Genomic DNA, 17,795 nt, shown 5'->3' with positions numbered 1-17,795 from the left:
GGAGGGCGCGGTTTAATAAGAAAAAAGAGTATCTACGTACAGTGTGTACAGTTAAAACGGTTTGATGATGTTGAAAGAACGGTTCTTGACGTAAGAACTAGGAAAGATCGACTTTCTGTGACCGCATGACGCAAGTATTACAGTCGCGAAAAGGGCAAAAAAAGCGTTTCAGTCCTAGCTACTATATATGTCTGGATCAGCTATCCAAGATATGTTTTCAACACATAGATTTTGTGTTTCTGAGTTGGAAACATGAGGTAGTGCAAGTGGATGGACTTTCTGTTGTTTTAAACGTTATAACCTTGCTTTTGTGTCTTCCTGTCATCCTGGACAGTTGCCGCAGGGTGGCGCAACAGTTCCAATACTAGTACTCGAAGCCGGTCAACACAGCCACATCATGCACTAAGGCCACAGCAAGTAATTTGTATGGATGACATCAGCGCGCGCATTAATTTTCGCCTGATTTTGGGGAAAAAACAAGACATTTTGTTGCCCTTTGACAGTGGTCACCATGCCGAAAATGGGCAAAGATGTCGATCTGTTGCCATGCTGTGACGTGGATGGCAGAGAAATGTAAAGATAGGAGACAAGAAAAGGCTCCGATTTACTGTTTTGTCTTTTACTTGTACTTTGTTGCATTTCATTCCTTTATATCTGATGTTACCGCTGAATTAAAAAAATCATTGTTTAACAATGTTTATGATCTCAAGATTTGAAAATATAGAAATCTTGTTTTTTTTGGCCCGCCTTGTTTTTTTCGCCCTATCGCATCAGATTTGTTGGATCTATCATCCATAAAATTTACGTGTTGTGGCCTAAATTACTTTAAACAGGTGTAATGATAGAGTCGATTTGTCTGAACCTATGTCTAACATCTGTGCCGGTTAAAATTCCCACATTCCTCGAACGTACAACGCGTATCTAGGGATTCCACAAATCGGCAATTTTCAGCCTATATTAATTCCCACGGTAAAAAAATTCCATGACACCTGGTTTCCGATCTGAACAATTCATTGCCTTTAATCGGTTGTCCTCAGATCTGAAATATTTCAATGTTTGGTGAAAAAAATGTTGTATAGTTTTGACTAATAGAAAATTAAGCACTTGGATACCAGGTGTGCTTGTGTCTTTCTCCAATAAACAACAGATAAAATAGTAACGGGACAAGCCAGAGGACCAGTTTCGGACAACAGACTCCGCTCTTCGGTAGAGAGAAACTTTTGGGAAAGACATTTGGGAAGTAAGTTCTCATATTCTACGTTCGGGCTTTCAGAAATACTTTCTATTTTTCGTTTGATGGTTTGGTGGTGGCGTCGGTGGCGCAACGGTTAGAGCGTTGGACTCGGAACTGAGAGGTCCTGTGTTCGATTCTCACCGTGGACCGTCGTTGTGTCCTTGGGAAAGGCACTTTACACAACTTCCCCACCTGTACGGTGGAGTGACGCCCACCGAGCCTCTTTGGCTAATCTGTCTAACTGTGTGCCAAAAACACACTAGTACGGATTTGCCACTGAGAGCCGTTGATTTTTTTCGATCGTTTGATGCTTTCCCGCTTTTCCACAGCTTTCTTAAATTTACAAATTAATGTTTGAGTACTTTTTATGACTGTGGGGTCACATTTGTCGTGCGTTTTTTTATATATTCCAACATGTAATCACAAGACGTGGTGACGGCACACTCAAATTTTTTCAACTTATATTAATGCCGCCACCAACACAGGGACAATACAATACTCATTTTCACTTGAGCTAAGTGAGGAAAGTCGTGTAAAGTGCCTTTCCCAAGGGCATGCACAAGATCGATGGCATGTCAGGACTCGAACCCGGGACTTCTTGGTTCCGAGTCGATCACTCTGTCGCTATGCCACACGTAGTATGACTGGTGTATTGTATCAAAGATAGTAACGACAAAATCGATAGAATATAATTGTATACAAATTCAAGGCCGACCTTGATGACACAATGGTACCAGCAACATGTGCAGCCATAACCTGGGTTCCGTCCTCTGTAGTTACCGCTGGCTCTTCTGGCTGTTTTTGCATTCCGCACATTTAGTAGTACGAGCTGTTGCATATGATTCATTTTTTTTACATGCCCACAGCGATCCAAGATGTCGATCGGAGTCTATGCTATCCTCGCTGGCTTTATCTTAACTACGAATCAAGTCCATGGAGGTAAGACTGTTGTTTGAAAAATCATACCCGAAGGCTAATTTCATGTACAGTGTCAAAGAATTTGAAAGTAAAGTAAAGCAATAGGGAACATACAACCACGGTCTGATCAAGTTATTATATAACTACATTCGATATTATGAGGTTTGACTTCTTCTGTGAAGGCAGTGGATAATAGGAAAGTTTTATTGCAAATTCATGCCCGAAGGCTAATTGCATGAACAGAAGAAACATTTGTATAAAAACAGGTAATAAGTACACATATAACTACTGATAACTATTAAGAGACTACTAGTAGAAAAAAAAACTACTGGGTTTGACTTCTTTTTTGAAGACAGAGGAAGACAAAGGATCCCACTTTTTCTATAATTTGTGGGTTTTCGGATGTTAAGAGGAGAGTAGTTTTCTTTTCATTTGTATATGCGTGAAAGTTTGGGTAGGATTTGGAGACTAAGTCAAAGAGTTCATTTCGTTCATTGCTATAGAGGGTACAATTTGATATAAAATGCGTTTCGTCTTCCACCGTATTCAACGTACAATGTTTGCAAATTCGTTCATACACTTGGAGCTTCTTATACCGCCCTCTCTCAATTTCGAGAGGGTGTATGAATACACGTTCTGATTGATTTATTATTTTGCGTATCATTTTAGAATCTTGGAAAAGAAACACCAAGTATTAAGCCTTAGTGACTATCCAAACAACGTACGTACACGTACACGTTGATAGTACATGTTGTAGTTTTGTATTCTTTGCTTTGTATGTAATGTTGATGTTGTGCCACATATGATTGCACAAATCAGTGCAATTCAGCTTGTTGAACACGTAACTCATGCAGCAAGGTTGATTTTCTTACTAAAAACTGTAGAACTGTACTACAAAGTTCCAACAAATATTTCTTCCTTTTATCAGCCTTTCTTCCTGCTGACTGTGAATACACCGTGACGAACGGCGGGGACTACCGGGGGAACGTGAGCGTGACCGGGAGCGGGCTGTCCTGTCAGCCGTGGGACGCCCAGTCCCCTCACCGCCACGTCTACACCCCCGCAACCTTCCCAACGGCCGGCCTGGATCACAACTTCTGCCGCAACCCCGACGGGAAGAGCCGGCCTTGGTGCTACACAACGGATCCTAGCGTCCGGTTTGAGTACTGCAACGTTTCTCTCTGCGAATGTAAGTCGTTTCAGTCTCATTATAATATCTCCATGGAGACATTTTTTAGCCTTTTTTGTACATCTCACACGTAAATGGCCAGAACCATATTTATACACAGTAAAGATGGTAGGAAATAAACAAGAAGACCAGTTTTACTTCAGGGTACGGAAGTATTGTTTTGCGTGCCTGAGTTTATGGTTTATCTGATTGCTCCCGGTTGCATGGTGGGTGGGTGGTGATTTTGACGATTGATAGGGAGGGCACGCCGGAAGGTGACCAATGACTCGCCTGGTGGTATGAGAAGTGGTGTGATACCTGATTGAATTACATCATACAAACCATGTCTATGGACTGGAAATTCACGAAAGCCCACAATACTTCCAGGAACCATAGTCCGAAATCTCCGATTAGGCCATGTTGATTTGATTATATGGATGAAATCCGCGCGCGCATGAATTTTCGGCCGTTTCCAAAAAAAAGTTTTCAACCATACTGTAAATGGTACAAAACAGTTGCAAATATATACCGTAAGTTGCACATAAAAAAATGGAAAACGATACCAATGTCGTAGAATGCCAAAATCAAACGAAAAAGACAAAAATGAAAAGAAATGAATTTTAAGAGTAGATTCTTCGCCATAGCATACTCTGTGTCATTTGTTCAACCTTCATGACGACGTAGATTTCATAATGAAAGCAACATTTTTGCCAAACTTTTTTTTATTCGCACGCTCGCATCAGTTTTGGGGTTCCCAGAGGATGTCATCCATGTAATCAAATCAACATGGCCTTACAATATGTGTACTTTTTGACCCATACAGTTCAGTTCCATCAGTACAACGGTTATTTCTACAAGTACGTGACGGACCCACAGTTGGGGTTCTACGCGGCTGACGACCACTGTCAGACGGAGGGCGGGTTCCTCGCCTCCGCTCACTCCGCCGAGGAGAACGACTTCATCTGGACAGTGGCCGGGCCGACTGGCGGCTGGATAGGACTCACCGTAACGAACACGGTAAGACGTGGCCTGGTAACCATTCCTACAGGCCGGCCCCATTCTTTCCGCTAACCCATCTTTCTTATTACTACCGAGTGACCTTCATAGCCGAAAATGGCGCGGCCTGGTAACCATTTCCACAGGCCGGCGTAGGGGTGTTTTACCGGCCCCATTATTTCCGCTAACCCATCTTTCTGATTACTACCGACCTTCGTAGCTGAAAATGGCGCGGCCTGGTAACCATTTCCACAGGCCGGCGTAGGGGTGTTTTACCGGCCCCATTCTTTCCGCTAACCCATCTTTCTGATTACTACCGACCTTAGTAGCTGAAACTGGTAATTGAATATGCAAATCTCCAAGTAGATCTTTCGGTGGCTACAAATACAATATCAAATTTACCAGGCAGTAACAGTATAATAATTGTTTTTGCTCAGTTTCGTCCTCTTCTTCTTCTTGTTCTCCAAACAAATAAGGTCAATGGCCTGATCCAGACGTCTGTCACCATGGTAACTAGTGTTGGGTTACATAATGTTGCAATTTTATAGCAGGAGGGATTTAGACTCCTGTACTCGTAACCATATATATAAAATTATATTATATGACTGTATTTGAGTGAGAATTAACAGAGCAGGATTTAGACTCCTGTACTCGTAACCATATATGTAAAATTATATTATATGAATGTATTTGAGTGAGAATTAACAGAGCAGGATTTAGACTCCTGTACTCGTAACCATATATATATAATTATGGTTCACCACACCACGAAGTGGTGTGGTGAAACCATATTGCTTTTTCTGATGTTTCTCCTCCTCCTCCTTCTCCTGCCATTTTTTAAATGGATTCAGCTTCTTCATTTTAGGGCCTAAGGTCCTGAAATTTGGTATGGAGGTACAGTGGGCAAATACCCCTAGGCGTTTTTTAAATTATTGTGATACAGGCTTTTAGAATGGTTTTATTTGAGTTTTTTGGCTGTGTTATAGCAAATGTATTACTGTGTTAGTTTGCCTTGTTTACCACGTTTGGGCATGAGTCATCACAATGGAATGCAGGGCATCAACCAATAGGCATGCAGCTTTCCTCTATACTTCTTGCTGATTGGCTGTTGGGATTTAACTTGATTAACACCTGCACAGAAGCATTTCCATACTGACAGTATGTCTGTATTCAAGTGTTTTGGTAGGTATTTCAAGCTTTCCTGCTCCAGCATTGGAATGCCGGGCATGGACGTTTTTTTTTTATTTTGAAAATCAACAGTTTGCATTATGCAATTAAAAATCCTAACCAATAAAGTAGGGAATAGCTATCCAACTGTTGTTTTAGTTGTATTTTACTTCATATTATAGTTATATCAATGTAAATCATTGTTTTCCCTTGTGTTTCTCATTCTTTCCCTGCCATGTGGTAAAATGTGGTGAACCCATCGCTGTATTTGCTCCAAAGCAAATATTGGCCTTTCTAGTTATATTATATGAATGTATTTGAGTGAGAATTAACAGAGCAGGATTTAGACTCCTGTACTCGTAACCATATATATAAAATTATATTATATGACTATATTTGAGTGAGAATTAACAGAGCAGACCGTATGCGAAGGTAAACATTATACATTTGCTTTGCAATTTTTACCTTTCTAGTTCTTACTTCTTCGGTGACACTACATGTCGCCCATAGCATATACTGACGGCTGATTTTCTGTGTATCCAGCGAGTGCTTGCATGGCAGGACAGTACGCCGGTGGACTACACACAGTTTCACCCGGGGGAGCCGAGGTACTCTTACGGCATCGCCTGTACTACTCTGTGGAGAAATAAAGATGGTAAGCCTTGAGAGCTCTACATGCATATCGTGTTGTAATGTTTCGTACGGCGCCGTGTATTGTCGTGCCAGCGTCGTCTTTTCGCAATGTTTCGTACAGCGTCGTGATTTGTCGTTCTTGCTTGTGTCGTTTTTCCTTAATTCTTCGTGTGGCGTCGTGTATTGTCGTGCCTGTGTCGTTCTTCTCGTAATGTTTCGTACGGCGTCGTGATTTGTCGTTCTTGCTTGTGTCGCCTTTTGGTTATATTTCGTACGGAGTCGAATTCTCCTTCTTTTATTTTCCAGGAAACTGGGACGATACACTTTGCGGTTCTCGTGCAAACTTCGTCTGCAAGAAACGTAAGTAGCTAAATTGCCAAAATTCTTGATGTTCTGTGATTTTGACAGTCGATTGCGCCTAATACCAGCCCAGAAGAGAACAAGAAAAAGCAAGGCCATGCCTTCAAGTACCAGAGTTATCAACCAAGGATTAAGGTGTTCATGAATTCATTCTTTCCTAGAACCATTACAGAGTGAAACTCGCTGTCACCAAGTACAGTAGGGGCATTGTCATTAGATAGCTTTAACTCGGTACATGTCGGGTGATCTTTGTCTATTTTCCACCCAGAGTTTGACAAGTGCTCGTCTGGAATTGTGTCATGCCCTGATGGGTTCTTCTGTGACAACGCTCCTGGCGAATATTCCTGTTACTGCAACTTTGCCACTTATCGAGATGGGGAAGTTTGCAAAGGTACGGCAGATATATGTCTTTGTTTTGCTACATCGTGTCTTGTATCCAAAAGTCAATGAAAGCATATAGTGCAATCGATGAAATGTACGAAAGACCATAGGTACATTTTTTTTCTTGTGTGTGTACAAGTTTTTAAATGAACCATTCCTGCTAATGCATCAGTACTTTGTACTTTTTAATATCTTTTCATTGCGATCCGCAGTGTTTCACTTCTGCCCAGAAGGCTGGGCTCAGCTCGAAGACTCCTGCTTCAAAGAGTTTAACCAAACTCGGCGCAGCCATGCTGAAGCCCAGGCCGCCTGCGCTCGTGAGGGCGCCCGCCTGGTCGCCGTCACCAACAGCTCCACCTACCGGTTCCTCACGAACTACACCCGGACGGCGGAGGACGTTTGGATCGGTCTGCAGTACGAGCCGGGTCATGGAGCGTTCCAGGCGAGCGACGGGGTTAACATGACAACAGGTGTGAGACCGATCCTGACTGTACATCACAATTAACATTTCAACCAATGACAGAATGGCAATTAGCGGCTCGACCAATGAGAAACAAGCTGCATGCCTGTGTCAAATGTTGCATTTTAGGTGTAGACGGAGTTGGGCGGGGCTTTGGGATTGGTCCAATTTGAGCCAGACTAGATTTAAAATCAACTTTGGTACAATTTGAACCTAAAAAGGCGATTTTAAAAAGTTGCAAACGACTTGTTAGTCTCAAAAACAGACTCAATTGTGCCTTTCTCTCCTACATGTGTCGCCTTGTAGACCCCGGCTGGGGACTGTGGGACCAGGGCCTGTGGAGCCAGACTACAGGCTGTGGCTACCTCGTCTACGACAGCGAGAATAACGTCACGATCTACACCGTCAACGTCAGTAGTTGTGACGTAGATCGCGCCTATATCTGCGAGACAAGTAGGTATATTACTATCCTATCCGGAATTTGCACTCTTCTTGATCCGGAATTTGCACTCTTCTTGATCCAGAATTTGCACTCTTCTTGATCCGGAATTTGCACTCTTCTTGATCCGGAATTTGCACTCTTCTTGAGCCAGAATTTGCACTCTTCTTGATCCGGAATTTGCACTCTTCTGGATCCGGAATTTGCACTCTTCTGGATCCGGAATTTGTGATCTTCTGGATCCGGAATTTTCTCCCTACCATATACAATTTGATCGTATTCCCAATAACGTTATTTGTGTACTTTCGGCATGCACGGATAGATAAGTATTAATTAGCGGTAATATTTTCAAGATGTATTTGATTGTCAATAAATGACCCGTATTTTGTTCCATCCCCTAGCGCTGACGCAAAAGGACGACTGTACCCCCAACCCCTGTGTTCACGCCGAGGGCTGTGAGGACCAATGGGCGGCTTACACGTGTCACTGTCAGACCGGGTGGACAGGTGTCAGGTGTGACATAGGTACGAGCTTCATTCTCTGACGCAATTAGCAGGTCAACCAATGACAGCCATGCAATTAACGATTTGACCAATGAGAGAGCGGGTATAATTCCGTGTACACTTGCATTTTTTTTTTACTCCGTGAAGGAGGTCATGACCTCCGACGGAGTATTGTGGTTAGTCGTTTTTTTCATGTTTGCAGCTAAACACAGAGTTCCCTTTTGTTTAATCGGCATGTTATTTTATACGTCGTCTGCAGACACGCCCTTGATGATGCACGTATTTTTATTTTTGCCGTAGCTGTTTTCGTGGTCAATGTAATATTTCATAAACCTTCACTCGCATTTGTTTGCCTCCTCAGATATCGACGAGTGCCTGACGTCCCCTTGCCAGAACAACGCGCCCTGCATCAACAACCCGGGAGGGTTTGAGTGTGACTGTCCCGCGGGCTACAGTGGACCCATCTGTTTGGACGGTAGGTCACATCAGATGAACAAACAAATAAACAAACAAACAAGTAGTTGTGTAAGTTGTGATAAAAGTATGAAATCTGTTAGTGAGAAATCGAGAATTTTCATGCCAAATGTTTATAAAAACGTTCTGCTTCTCCTTTTTTTTTTGCTATAGCCTGCTTTGCACATGCAATTTCATGCCTACCGCCGCCATAGCCTTTCACCCTTAGATGAATTATCTGCTGGCCAATCGCTGACCTTCCTGTGCATCCCCTGCAGACATAAATGAGTGTGACTCCTCCCCCTGCCAGAACGACGGACTGTGTGTGGACATGATTGACACCTACACCTGCACCTGCACGGAAGAGTTCACCGGCGGACATTGCCAGACCTGTAGGCCCTTTCCCAATCTTGCACGCATGCAGCTTTCAAGCTTTATGCCGAAGCACCTGCTTCATAAAAATATGCTTCTTCTCGGCTTCCTTCTTTTGGGATAAGGAATTATTCACGCAACATAGCAAAGATGTGAAATTAAGGGTCACACATATCAAATTTTGGTCGCTGTACGGTAGCGGTCGCCGTCTAGCGGACAGGGGCCTAACTGCAACACATATTCTGAGAGCCAATGAGTAAAACATTGTTGTCCTATCTATATTCTGTTCTTTGGCACCTTTTCGTCGAAGAGCTGAACCAAGAATGCTTTAATTTGAATCGACAGGAACCAGATACAAGTGATAATAAAATAATGATACTTCTCTGAAGATGCCTCTTGGATTTTATCTCTTTTTATGACTTCTTCAGCTACCGGAGGCACTCCAGGCTGGGTCATCGCGTTGGCTGTCATCCTGCCACTCATCGTGTTGTCTGCGCTGGCCTGTATTATCATAGCCGCCCTCAAGTAAGAACTTTGGAATGTTCTACCCTCCACCTAGCCTCTACCAGGCTTCGGGAGGCGGTTGGAAAGAGTAGAAATCGGCGAAATAGAGAGATAGCATGCCAAGGGAGTTGGTCTGCTTGAGAGAAGATTTCTACTCTTTCCAGCCGCCTCCCGAAGCCTGGTAGAGGATAGCCTCCACCAGGAGGAGCACGTGTAGATCTTCACTGCGATTGGTTAGGACGGATCAAGCTCATACTGTGATTGGCTAAGACAGGTCGTGCCCCGCCCGTGTTCACCACGTGATAGAAGTCCACTTGTACATCATTGTTGCGCAACATCAATTCATGACCCCATAGGTATCTAAATAAAAATCCATTACTTTTAGATCCTTTTACACGTTTGGAAAGAGAGAGAGGGGGGGGGGAGGGAGAGAGAGAGAGCTCAATGATATTTAAGGAAATGAGTAATAAGAAACGTTTGGTCTTTACTTCCAGGCGTAAGAAGCGACGTAAGGGAGTGTCTCCGGCCATAAGTCGCAGGTCGTCTGAAGAAGAAAGAAACAATGGGAACAACGGAACAGGAGAGAAATAGAAGAAGGAGAGTGATGGAAGGATAGAAAAGAACTCATTCAAGTTTTCATGGATAGCAAAGTTACAACATTGGAAGTCTGTAGATTCTTGCCATGAAGGGTACATTGACTACTGGTTACACTCCCGTACACAATTGGAAAAAAAATAATGTTATGGTGTTAAAGATTTTAGTACCAGAAATTTGAAAAAAAAAAAAACATTTGTTTCAGTGGTTTTTGTGGGTTGTTAGAAGCATTAGCACATGCTGAATTGATGATAACAAACTTTAATTTTATTCTTGAAGAAAGTATATAAGGTGGTTCACGTTTTTTAGATAACACGATAGTGGTGTACCTTTTATTATATACATGTCATACATTTTAATATCAGCACATTATGCATGGTTTGTATGCACGTAATAATCGTATATTTTAGGGAGAAATATCGAAATATGTAAATACTAACACAAATCACTACCATCTTTGTAAGATTTTTGGCTTTGAAGTTTTATTTATGTCAAAATGTAGTAAATGTAACTTACGTATCTGTGTATGAGTCTACTATAACGTACTATTGACAAAAGGGACCGATATGTGTTTATTTAAGTTGCTAGGTTATACAGTAACAAACATGCAGATAGCTGTATTGATGTAGTCTCGAAGAATGTGACTTATGGATGTTTTTTTTTTATGTTTCTTAAGAATTCAATTTATGGCACAGGCCTTAAAGTTATGTTGAGTATATTCAGTTTATTCACATGCATTTTCTGAGCACTGGGTATTTACATTTGGTTATTTATCTGTTCGCATTGTTGACATAAAATATATTACACGGTTAATTTATTACAATTACCAAATAGTGTTTAAATTTGGTCAAAAAACAGGGGAATATTGGAATTCATAATGCAGAAAAGATGTAGAGAAAGATTGGGGCCGAAAGAAACTATTTGAACAAGAAACTAATATCTATTCATGCTACCAAACCCTTTCTTGTCACGAAATGCAAAATATGACCTTATGTTTTGCTTACACAAATGATCTGTGAAAATTGGCCTTTTATCAGATATACGTGAGAAAAATTTCATTCTATTTGACGTTTTAGAATTGTAGAATTCGCGTCGAACCATACACCTCGTCTGTAAGGCCGTGTAGATATGATTATATGGATTACATCCCCTGGGAACCCCAAAACTGATGCGAGCGTGCGAATAAAATTAAGTTTGGCAAAAAAAGTTGCTTTCATTATGAAATCTACGTGGTCAAGAAGGTGGAACAAATGACACAGAGTATGGTATGGTGAATAATCTACTCTTCCAATTCATTCCTTTACATTTTCGTCTTTCTTTTAATTTATCGTTTGATTTTGGAATTCTACGACATTGGTAGCGTTTTCCAATATTTTTTTGCAACTTACGGTATATATTTGTACGATTTACAGTATGGTTGAAACCTTTTTTTTTTGAATGGCTGAAAATTAATGCGCGCGTAGATGTCATCCATATAATCAAATTAACATGGCCTAAGAATGGCAAATCGTCGGGGAACTAGGCAACAGCTGTTGAGATGACGTCACAGCGATGGCGTCGCCCATTGGTCGCTAAATGCCGTGAAATCGTCTGAAATGTGACACAATGTGGGAAGTCTATCCCTGCTGACCCCGGCTGTATAGTACACATGTAGCATGACTAATCGACTTTACGTGACATTTTCAGGCACTACATGACGCATGACCTTTTACTCGTAGACGCCACTGTATCACAAGTAAATATGCAACAACAACCATGGACATTATAAAAATGTCTTTGAAAATAACGTAATGCTTGAAATGACCAAATAGTTAAGATTGAAGGGAAAGGAACAAATGCTTTCGCGCACCAAATGATGAAGCAGTATCTCTGTCATAACAGTTAACATCTGAACTTTTTATTTGTTTGTTTGAACCTATTCGTTATTCATAATACAAGCTCGAATCGTCCTTCAGGCCACTTTTCATTGAGGTCACGACACGAGGGAATGGTAAGGGCACCGTCAGACATAACGAAGATACAGTATACATCGTGTAAGGTCCTAGTATCTAATCTATACTCATTTTTACACATACGTGATGCAAAATGCATATATAAGAGTCGTCGGGGAACTAGGTCCGTTCGTTTTGGTCTTAACTTCTGGCCATGATGTGTTTGATTGGATTAAAATTTTAAAAGTTAAGCCATACTGTTGCATCTTGCAATATGTTGCAGTTACGAAATCAAGGGTCGGACAAATTTTGCTCGGCGATCTCCCTAAGGGCGTCTTGAAATCCTCAGTTCTATGTATCCTCTACCAGGATTCGTGAGGTGGCTGGAAAGAGTAGAAATCGGCCAAATAGAGAGATAGCATGCCAGGGGAGTTGGTCCGCTAGAGAGTACATTTTGCCGCAGCCGGGTGCGCCAAACTGTTTTCTCCAAAAGACCAACTCCCTCGGCATGTTATCTCTCTATTTGGCCGATTTTGACTCTTGCCAGCCGCCTCCCGAAGCCTGGTAGAGGCTATTAAAGCTCCATGGAGATGAGAACCTATGTGAGATGGATGTGCAGTTTTATCGGGAAGGCGGGGTCTAACGTGCTAACAGTGGGCCGCTCTGTGTACGGGTAATGGTCCGGGAGAACCCGACCGTGACTTCCCGTCCTTACAGAGACAAATAGTCCAGTTACTGACCCTGACAACAAGTGATGTTTGTGAGCCGTGTACAGGGTGGTCTGCAGGAAGGAAAACCGTTGTTTCTCGACATTTCAATTGTCGTTGATTGTATTTGATGTAAGCTTTCGGAATTGCGATTTTTAGATTGTAGTCTATCCTTGTTGGGACACACACGCGTAACGCACACGCTTTCCGTGCTACGTATGTACTTCGTAAATTTTGCTTAGAAATATCTGTTTTCGTGCTATGACGCCCCCCCCCCCCACACACAAACAAACATAAAACACACACGTACACACACAAACGCACGCAAAAGCTCTGGAACTATCTGCCACAAAACTTTGTAACTCTTATATTAGGGACAGGCACAATTTGAAGTCCTGTGTCAACCGCCATCTCAGCGCTATTGTCAGCGTCCATTGAGACAGCTGCTAATATTAAAGCGTACACAAATATACACGCGCACGCACGGACAAAACACACACACACACACACACACACACACACACACACACACACACACACACACACACACACACATACACACACACACACACACACACACACACACTTGAATTATTTTATTGTTGTTCCTGATTGTTGTTCCTTTTTTTTTTTTTAATTGCAACTTGAAGAAGAGAAATACGGACGGCAGAATTGTGACTTGTAGTGGCCCATTCTGCATCCTGCCGGAAAACGTGTCGGACATGGAAAGGGGGGGAATTGAATATTTCCCCGCTTTTGTCCACACAGTGAAAAGCGGAAATGCCAAATGCCAAGCCGCCCAGTCCTCAGATGTATCCGCTTTAAATTCGTCATTCAGACGCCGTACAGTTCTGTTGCGTCAGTTCTGGTGAAAACAACAAACTATAGCCAAGCGTGGCCGTAGCATGTAAACTTTATGGATGGCCTCCACTGCAGATTCCCAATCTGGTGCGAGGGTGCGAAAAAAGAAAAAAAGATGAGCAAAAAAAATATAGTGCCTAAATTCTCAACATCGAGACGATACACGATAAAACATGGTATCGAAATATAATCAAAAATTATTATTTTTTCCTGAAGAAAGTGACATTAGTAGTGTGATAGTCTAGCTAGTATCATCTCTACACTTATAGGCTGCGAAACGACATATTTTCCTAGCCTTCATAGCATGCCAAAAACTGTGTGTTCAGTGTCTTTCTGATTGCATATAGACAACATGGTTGCCAGCCTGGTTGAATTACCCCCCATTCTTTGAGAACTGGGCTAATCAGAAAACAGCCGAACACCCACCAAACCCCCACTTCTATAAGCCTGCTACGGAGGCTAATATTTTCCCATCCTCCTTCGCAGGGCTAAAATCCTCCGGTTCCTTCCTAAAACCCGAAGGAAGGAACCGGAGGATTTTACAATTCTCAATAGCGTATAGAGGCCCCAGCGTCTGGAATAAGTTAAGCCAACTGTTACAAAACTGCCAGTCAACTCCTGTATTTAAAAAACTTCTTAAAAACTTTTTCCTACAAAATCCCAGTACATCCACAATCTGATTTGTTTGTTTTCCTTGTTATTGTTAATATTTTGTTTTAATCGTTAATTCTTATGTTAATTATTTAATCAGTTTAATCTGTAACATCTACCTGAATTACAGGTATAAGACTTTTGTTTAATTTCGTTTTAGTTAGTTTATACACCTCAGTTATTATTTCTGTGTCTTGATTTTGTTTAATTACTCATTGTTTAATTATTTCATTGTTTAATTTTGATGTTTAATTTAAATATGTTTTGTCATAAGTTATCTTTGCTTGGGGTAGGCCTCTAGAAAAACCACCCAGGTTTCTGGCCTACCCCGCACATTCTTTGATTATTATTATTTGATTGTGTAATTGTTTTTAATATACGTGCAAATGGTAAATAAACAAACAAATAATAATAAGGAGGATGATATTTTCCCATTTTCTGTATTTGCGTCATGCTAACTATCGCCAGAAGGGAACTTTTTTCCTCTTTGTCGAGAACAGGCGAAAATCATCCATGAAATTTACTTGCAGAGGCCTACCTCCAAATCTCATTTAGCGTCAACATTCAAGTGATGTAATAATAAGCGGATTACTTTGGAGCCATATGTTGTCAAATGTCAAGTGGGATTCCCTTTTCTGATGAAAAAAAGTTCGTGCTTTCTATAACAGGAACTAGAAGACCTAGCCTTCATAGCATGCCAAAAACTTGGGGTTTTGGGGGTCTCCAGGGTCTTTGGGAGCTTTTATGTGCTATTTTCTTATTGCATATAGACAACATAGCCGGCCTGGTAGAATTACCCCCGTTTTAGAACTGGGCTAATCAAAAAACAGCCGAAGACCACCAAACCCCCAGTTCTATAAGCCTGCTACGGAGGCTATAGAAGACCGGCGTGCCTTGGACATACTAACTGCGGTTGCTCACGTATGACGTAGTTAGTTCTTACAGTCTAAATTACCAGGCTCATTTGCATATCGCTATTTTTGGGTGGCGGGCTGTGCCTGATCTTCTTGGATGGTTTACGAGGGAAGGGCTGCTCTGGTTGAGTTTGTTTTCATGAATCAAGTCCAAACCTGACGGCTGGAAGAATCGAGGGACCTTGAAGCGGTAACAGTGTGCTTTCGCGGTGAGTCAAGGTTGTTTAAGAATGACAAATTACTGAATGTGGTAGTAGGGCAATCGTTGAGTAAGCCGTACACATCTCTTCTAAGACCCCTTTTGAAAGTCGTCAGCTAGCCTCCACCAGGCCTTTCTACGGGAATACGGATCGTAGAATTCGGCAAAAAGAGAGTAAAATTGGCCAAGGGAGTCCGGCCGCGGGGAGGTAGTTTCTTTCCCTCCGAAAAGAGGCCAGCCAAACCTACAAGGCGGCCAAACTCCCCTGGCAATTACTCTCCTATAACGTTATATAGCCAGCGTAGTTAGTCTGGTAGAGACTACCTTTTGAAAGTCGTCAGATAGCTTCGCACAAATTTGGGCTCATCGCAAATGTGGTTTTCCTTTTGAATATGATATGCAGAACACGAAAAAAACAATCAGATTTGAGTAAAGTTTGCTGCCGAAAAAATACGGGAATATAGAGTTTTCATGTCACGTTGGTGGCACATGTAGAAGGTTCTTCTGTGTCAGCAGTTTGCGTTTGGGCTTGAAATTAGTTGTCCACAAATCTAGTCTTTATTGTGTAGTTGGAAAATAGTAGATGTTGTAGCCTGTACCAAGCTTCAGAAGCGATTGAAAAGAATAGAAATTGGCCGAATAGACAGAAAACATCTTAATGAGTTGGCCCGCTAAAGGAGTACAGTTCAGAGCGGCAGACTGTTCCCGTCTAGCCGACCCACTGCCTGGCATGTTATCTGTCTATTTGGCCAATTTCTACTCTTTCCAACCTCCTATGAAGCCTGGTAGAGGCTATAAAAATTGGGCAATTGAATAATTAGTTGGGCATAGGAGTACGCACAATTGCAAGTTTTTTAGTTGTAAACTGCATTGCCATATTGTTCAGCCTACTTGCCCAATTTCCTCTTCTAGTATTTTTCAGCAATCCATTGGAGTCTAGATCTATCTAGTAATAGCAAAGACTAGACACTCTTCAAGCGTAATAATTACGAACCGAATCCAACAAACGCTCACAATCTTTGAGGAACCATTATTCATCTACATCATTATCCAAGAAATTTGGACCACTGAGGATAAACAGCTAAATTGAAAACGTCAAACTTTCATCAACTGATAAGATTTCAGATTTCTCTACATTAGGAAAGTTATTGTTTTGATATTTCAGTCAGTAAATGTTGTGTGAAATTCTCGGTTTTTATTCAAATCAAAGAACTATATCTTGAACGCTTTAGGGGTCTGAAATGTTCCAATATGAAGCGTTTTCAAGAACAACGAAGACTGACTGAAGTTGAATGTGTCTTGGCTAATGCTTAATCTCGATACCTCATCTTCGACCAATATTTCTGTATTGTATTTGTTTTGTTTTGTTTGTTTATTTATTTGTTTTGTTTTGTTCTGTTTGTGGAAAGGCAGCATTATATATTATTAAGAAATCACCAATGCTTAAATCCCTATCAGCTTCGCCTATGTGTTTCTACACGTACACCAACTGTGGCACTTTTAGAAACCACATGCAACTTCAAGTTCAACTCGCTACAACGGAGGCTTGTTTACACAGCTCACCCCCGCTCCCTCCTTTGTCTTTTCCCGAATTTTTGCACAAAATCATCGGGCAACAGTGCCCTGTAAGTGTCGGCGGCCTTGGCTCTCTCCCCATATAAGGCTTGGCGGGTAAACAGGGACAGAAGAGCGGCTGTGTACCACGGTGTTCCACACGGCCTTCACCACAGCGGGGGCAGGGGAGCTTCCAACCCTACATAGTTTCTGTCGCGCTTGATGATTCGTCAACGTCGCGACTAGCTTTCGAATTCTGTCGTGCTGGACGATTCGTCAATGTCGCAACGGTAGAAATGCCACTTAATTTCAGTGAGGGCCTGTGTGCTATTTTTCTTCTGGAGTACTTCAACCGTTTTATTTCAACGTATCTCAAATCGGTCGTCTGCGGATCATCGGCAGTTTCCCGCCCTTTTTTCCTGACCGACACTGACAATGAGTTCCTTGTTACGACCGAATCACCGGATGTCGTGAAAATATTCTTTGGCTTTATTAGTACTGAGGAATATGCACAAAAAGACGCATGAAATCTCTGTAGCGTGTGTAACAGTGGGGTTTATCCTCCGCTAACTGACCATGCTAAATGGTCGTGCGACCTTTTAGTGTAGTGGTTAGCGTTGGTGACCGCCAAGCGGACAACTTGGGTTCGATTCCCGGTTGTGACCTGCTCGCCCCTTTCGGTTTTTACACGTGTTATGACGTGTTGATCAAAGCATGCGCAGCAATCTGTCAACAGCTATAATCCAGTTAGCCTCCATAGCATGCCAAAACTGGGGGGTTTTGGGGGGTCTTCAGA

The 17,795-nt window shown here is 42.0% G+C and overlaps 1 protein-coding gene across 1 annotated transcript; it reads left to right on the top strand.

The window, feature by feature from the left end:
* The first annotated feature begins 2,109 nt into the window (after window positions 1-2,109).
* Window positions 2,110-10,179, top strand: LOC109470392 (fibropellin-1-like). Its single transcript, XM_019769364.1, has 13 exons — window positions 2,110-2,173; window positions 3,081-3,341; window positions 4,144-4,337; window positions 6,027-6,138; window positions 6,423-6,476; window positions 6,745-6,867; window positions 7,070-7,327; window positions 7,624-7,770; window positions 8,158-8,280; window positions 8,621-8,734; window positions 8,991-9,104; window positions 9,513-9,609; window positions 10,083-10,179. Exons 1-13 carry the CDS (start codon window positions 2,110-2,112, stop codon window positions 10,177-10,179), a joined length of 1,758 nt encoding a protein of 585 aa, XP_019624923.1.
* Window positions 10,180-17,795: the final 7,616 nt, after the last annotated feature.

Source organism: Branchiostoma belcheri, unplaced genomic scaffold (genome assembly GCF_001625305.1).
Source record: "Branchiostoma belcheri isolate BF01 breed outbred unplaced genomic scaffold, Haploidv18h27 scaffold1, whole genome shotgun sequence".
In the NCBI taxonomy this organism is placed as follows: Eukaryota; Metazoa; Chordata; class Leptocardii; order Amphioxiformes; family Branchiostomatidae; genus Branchiostoma; species Branchiostoma belcheri.
Note: the sequence above shows the minus strand (reverse complement) of the source record. Positions and strands in the feature narration are given on the sequence as shown.

What these genes read in the sequence shown, in the direction of transcription:
- LOC109470392 (XM_019769364.1), top strand. Translation starts at nt 2,110, where the DNA reads ATGTCGATCGGAGTCTATGCTATCCTCGCTGGCTTTATCTTAACTACG. An exon ending in TACGAATCAAGTCCATGGAG is followed by an intron (nt 2,174 to 3,080) that starts GTAAGACTGTTG and finishes TCCTTTTATCAG; the next exon opens with CCTTTCTTCCTGCTGACTGT. An exon ending in ATTATCATAGCCGCCCTCAA is followed by an intron (nt 9,610 to 10,082) that starts GTAAGAACTTTG and finishes CTTTACTTCCAG; the next exon opens with GCGTAAGAAGCGACGTAAGG.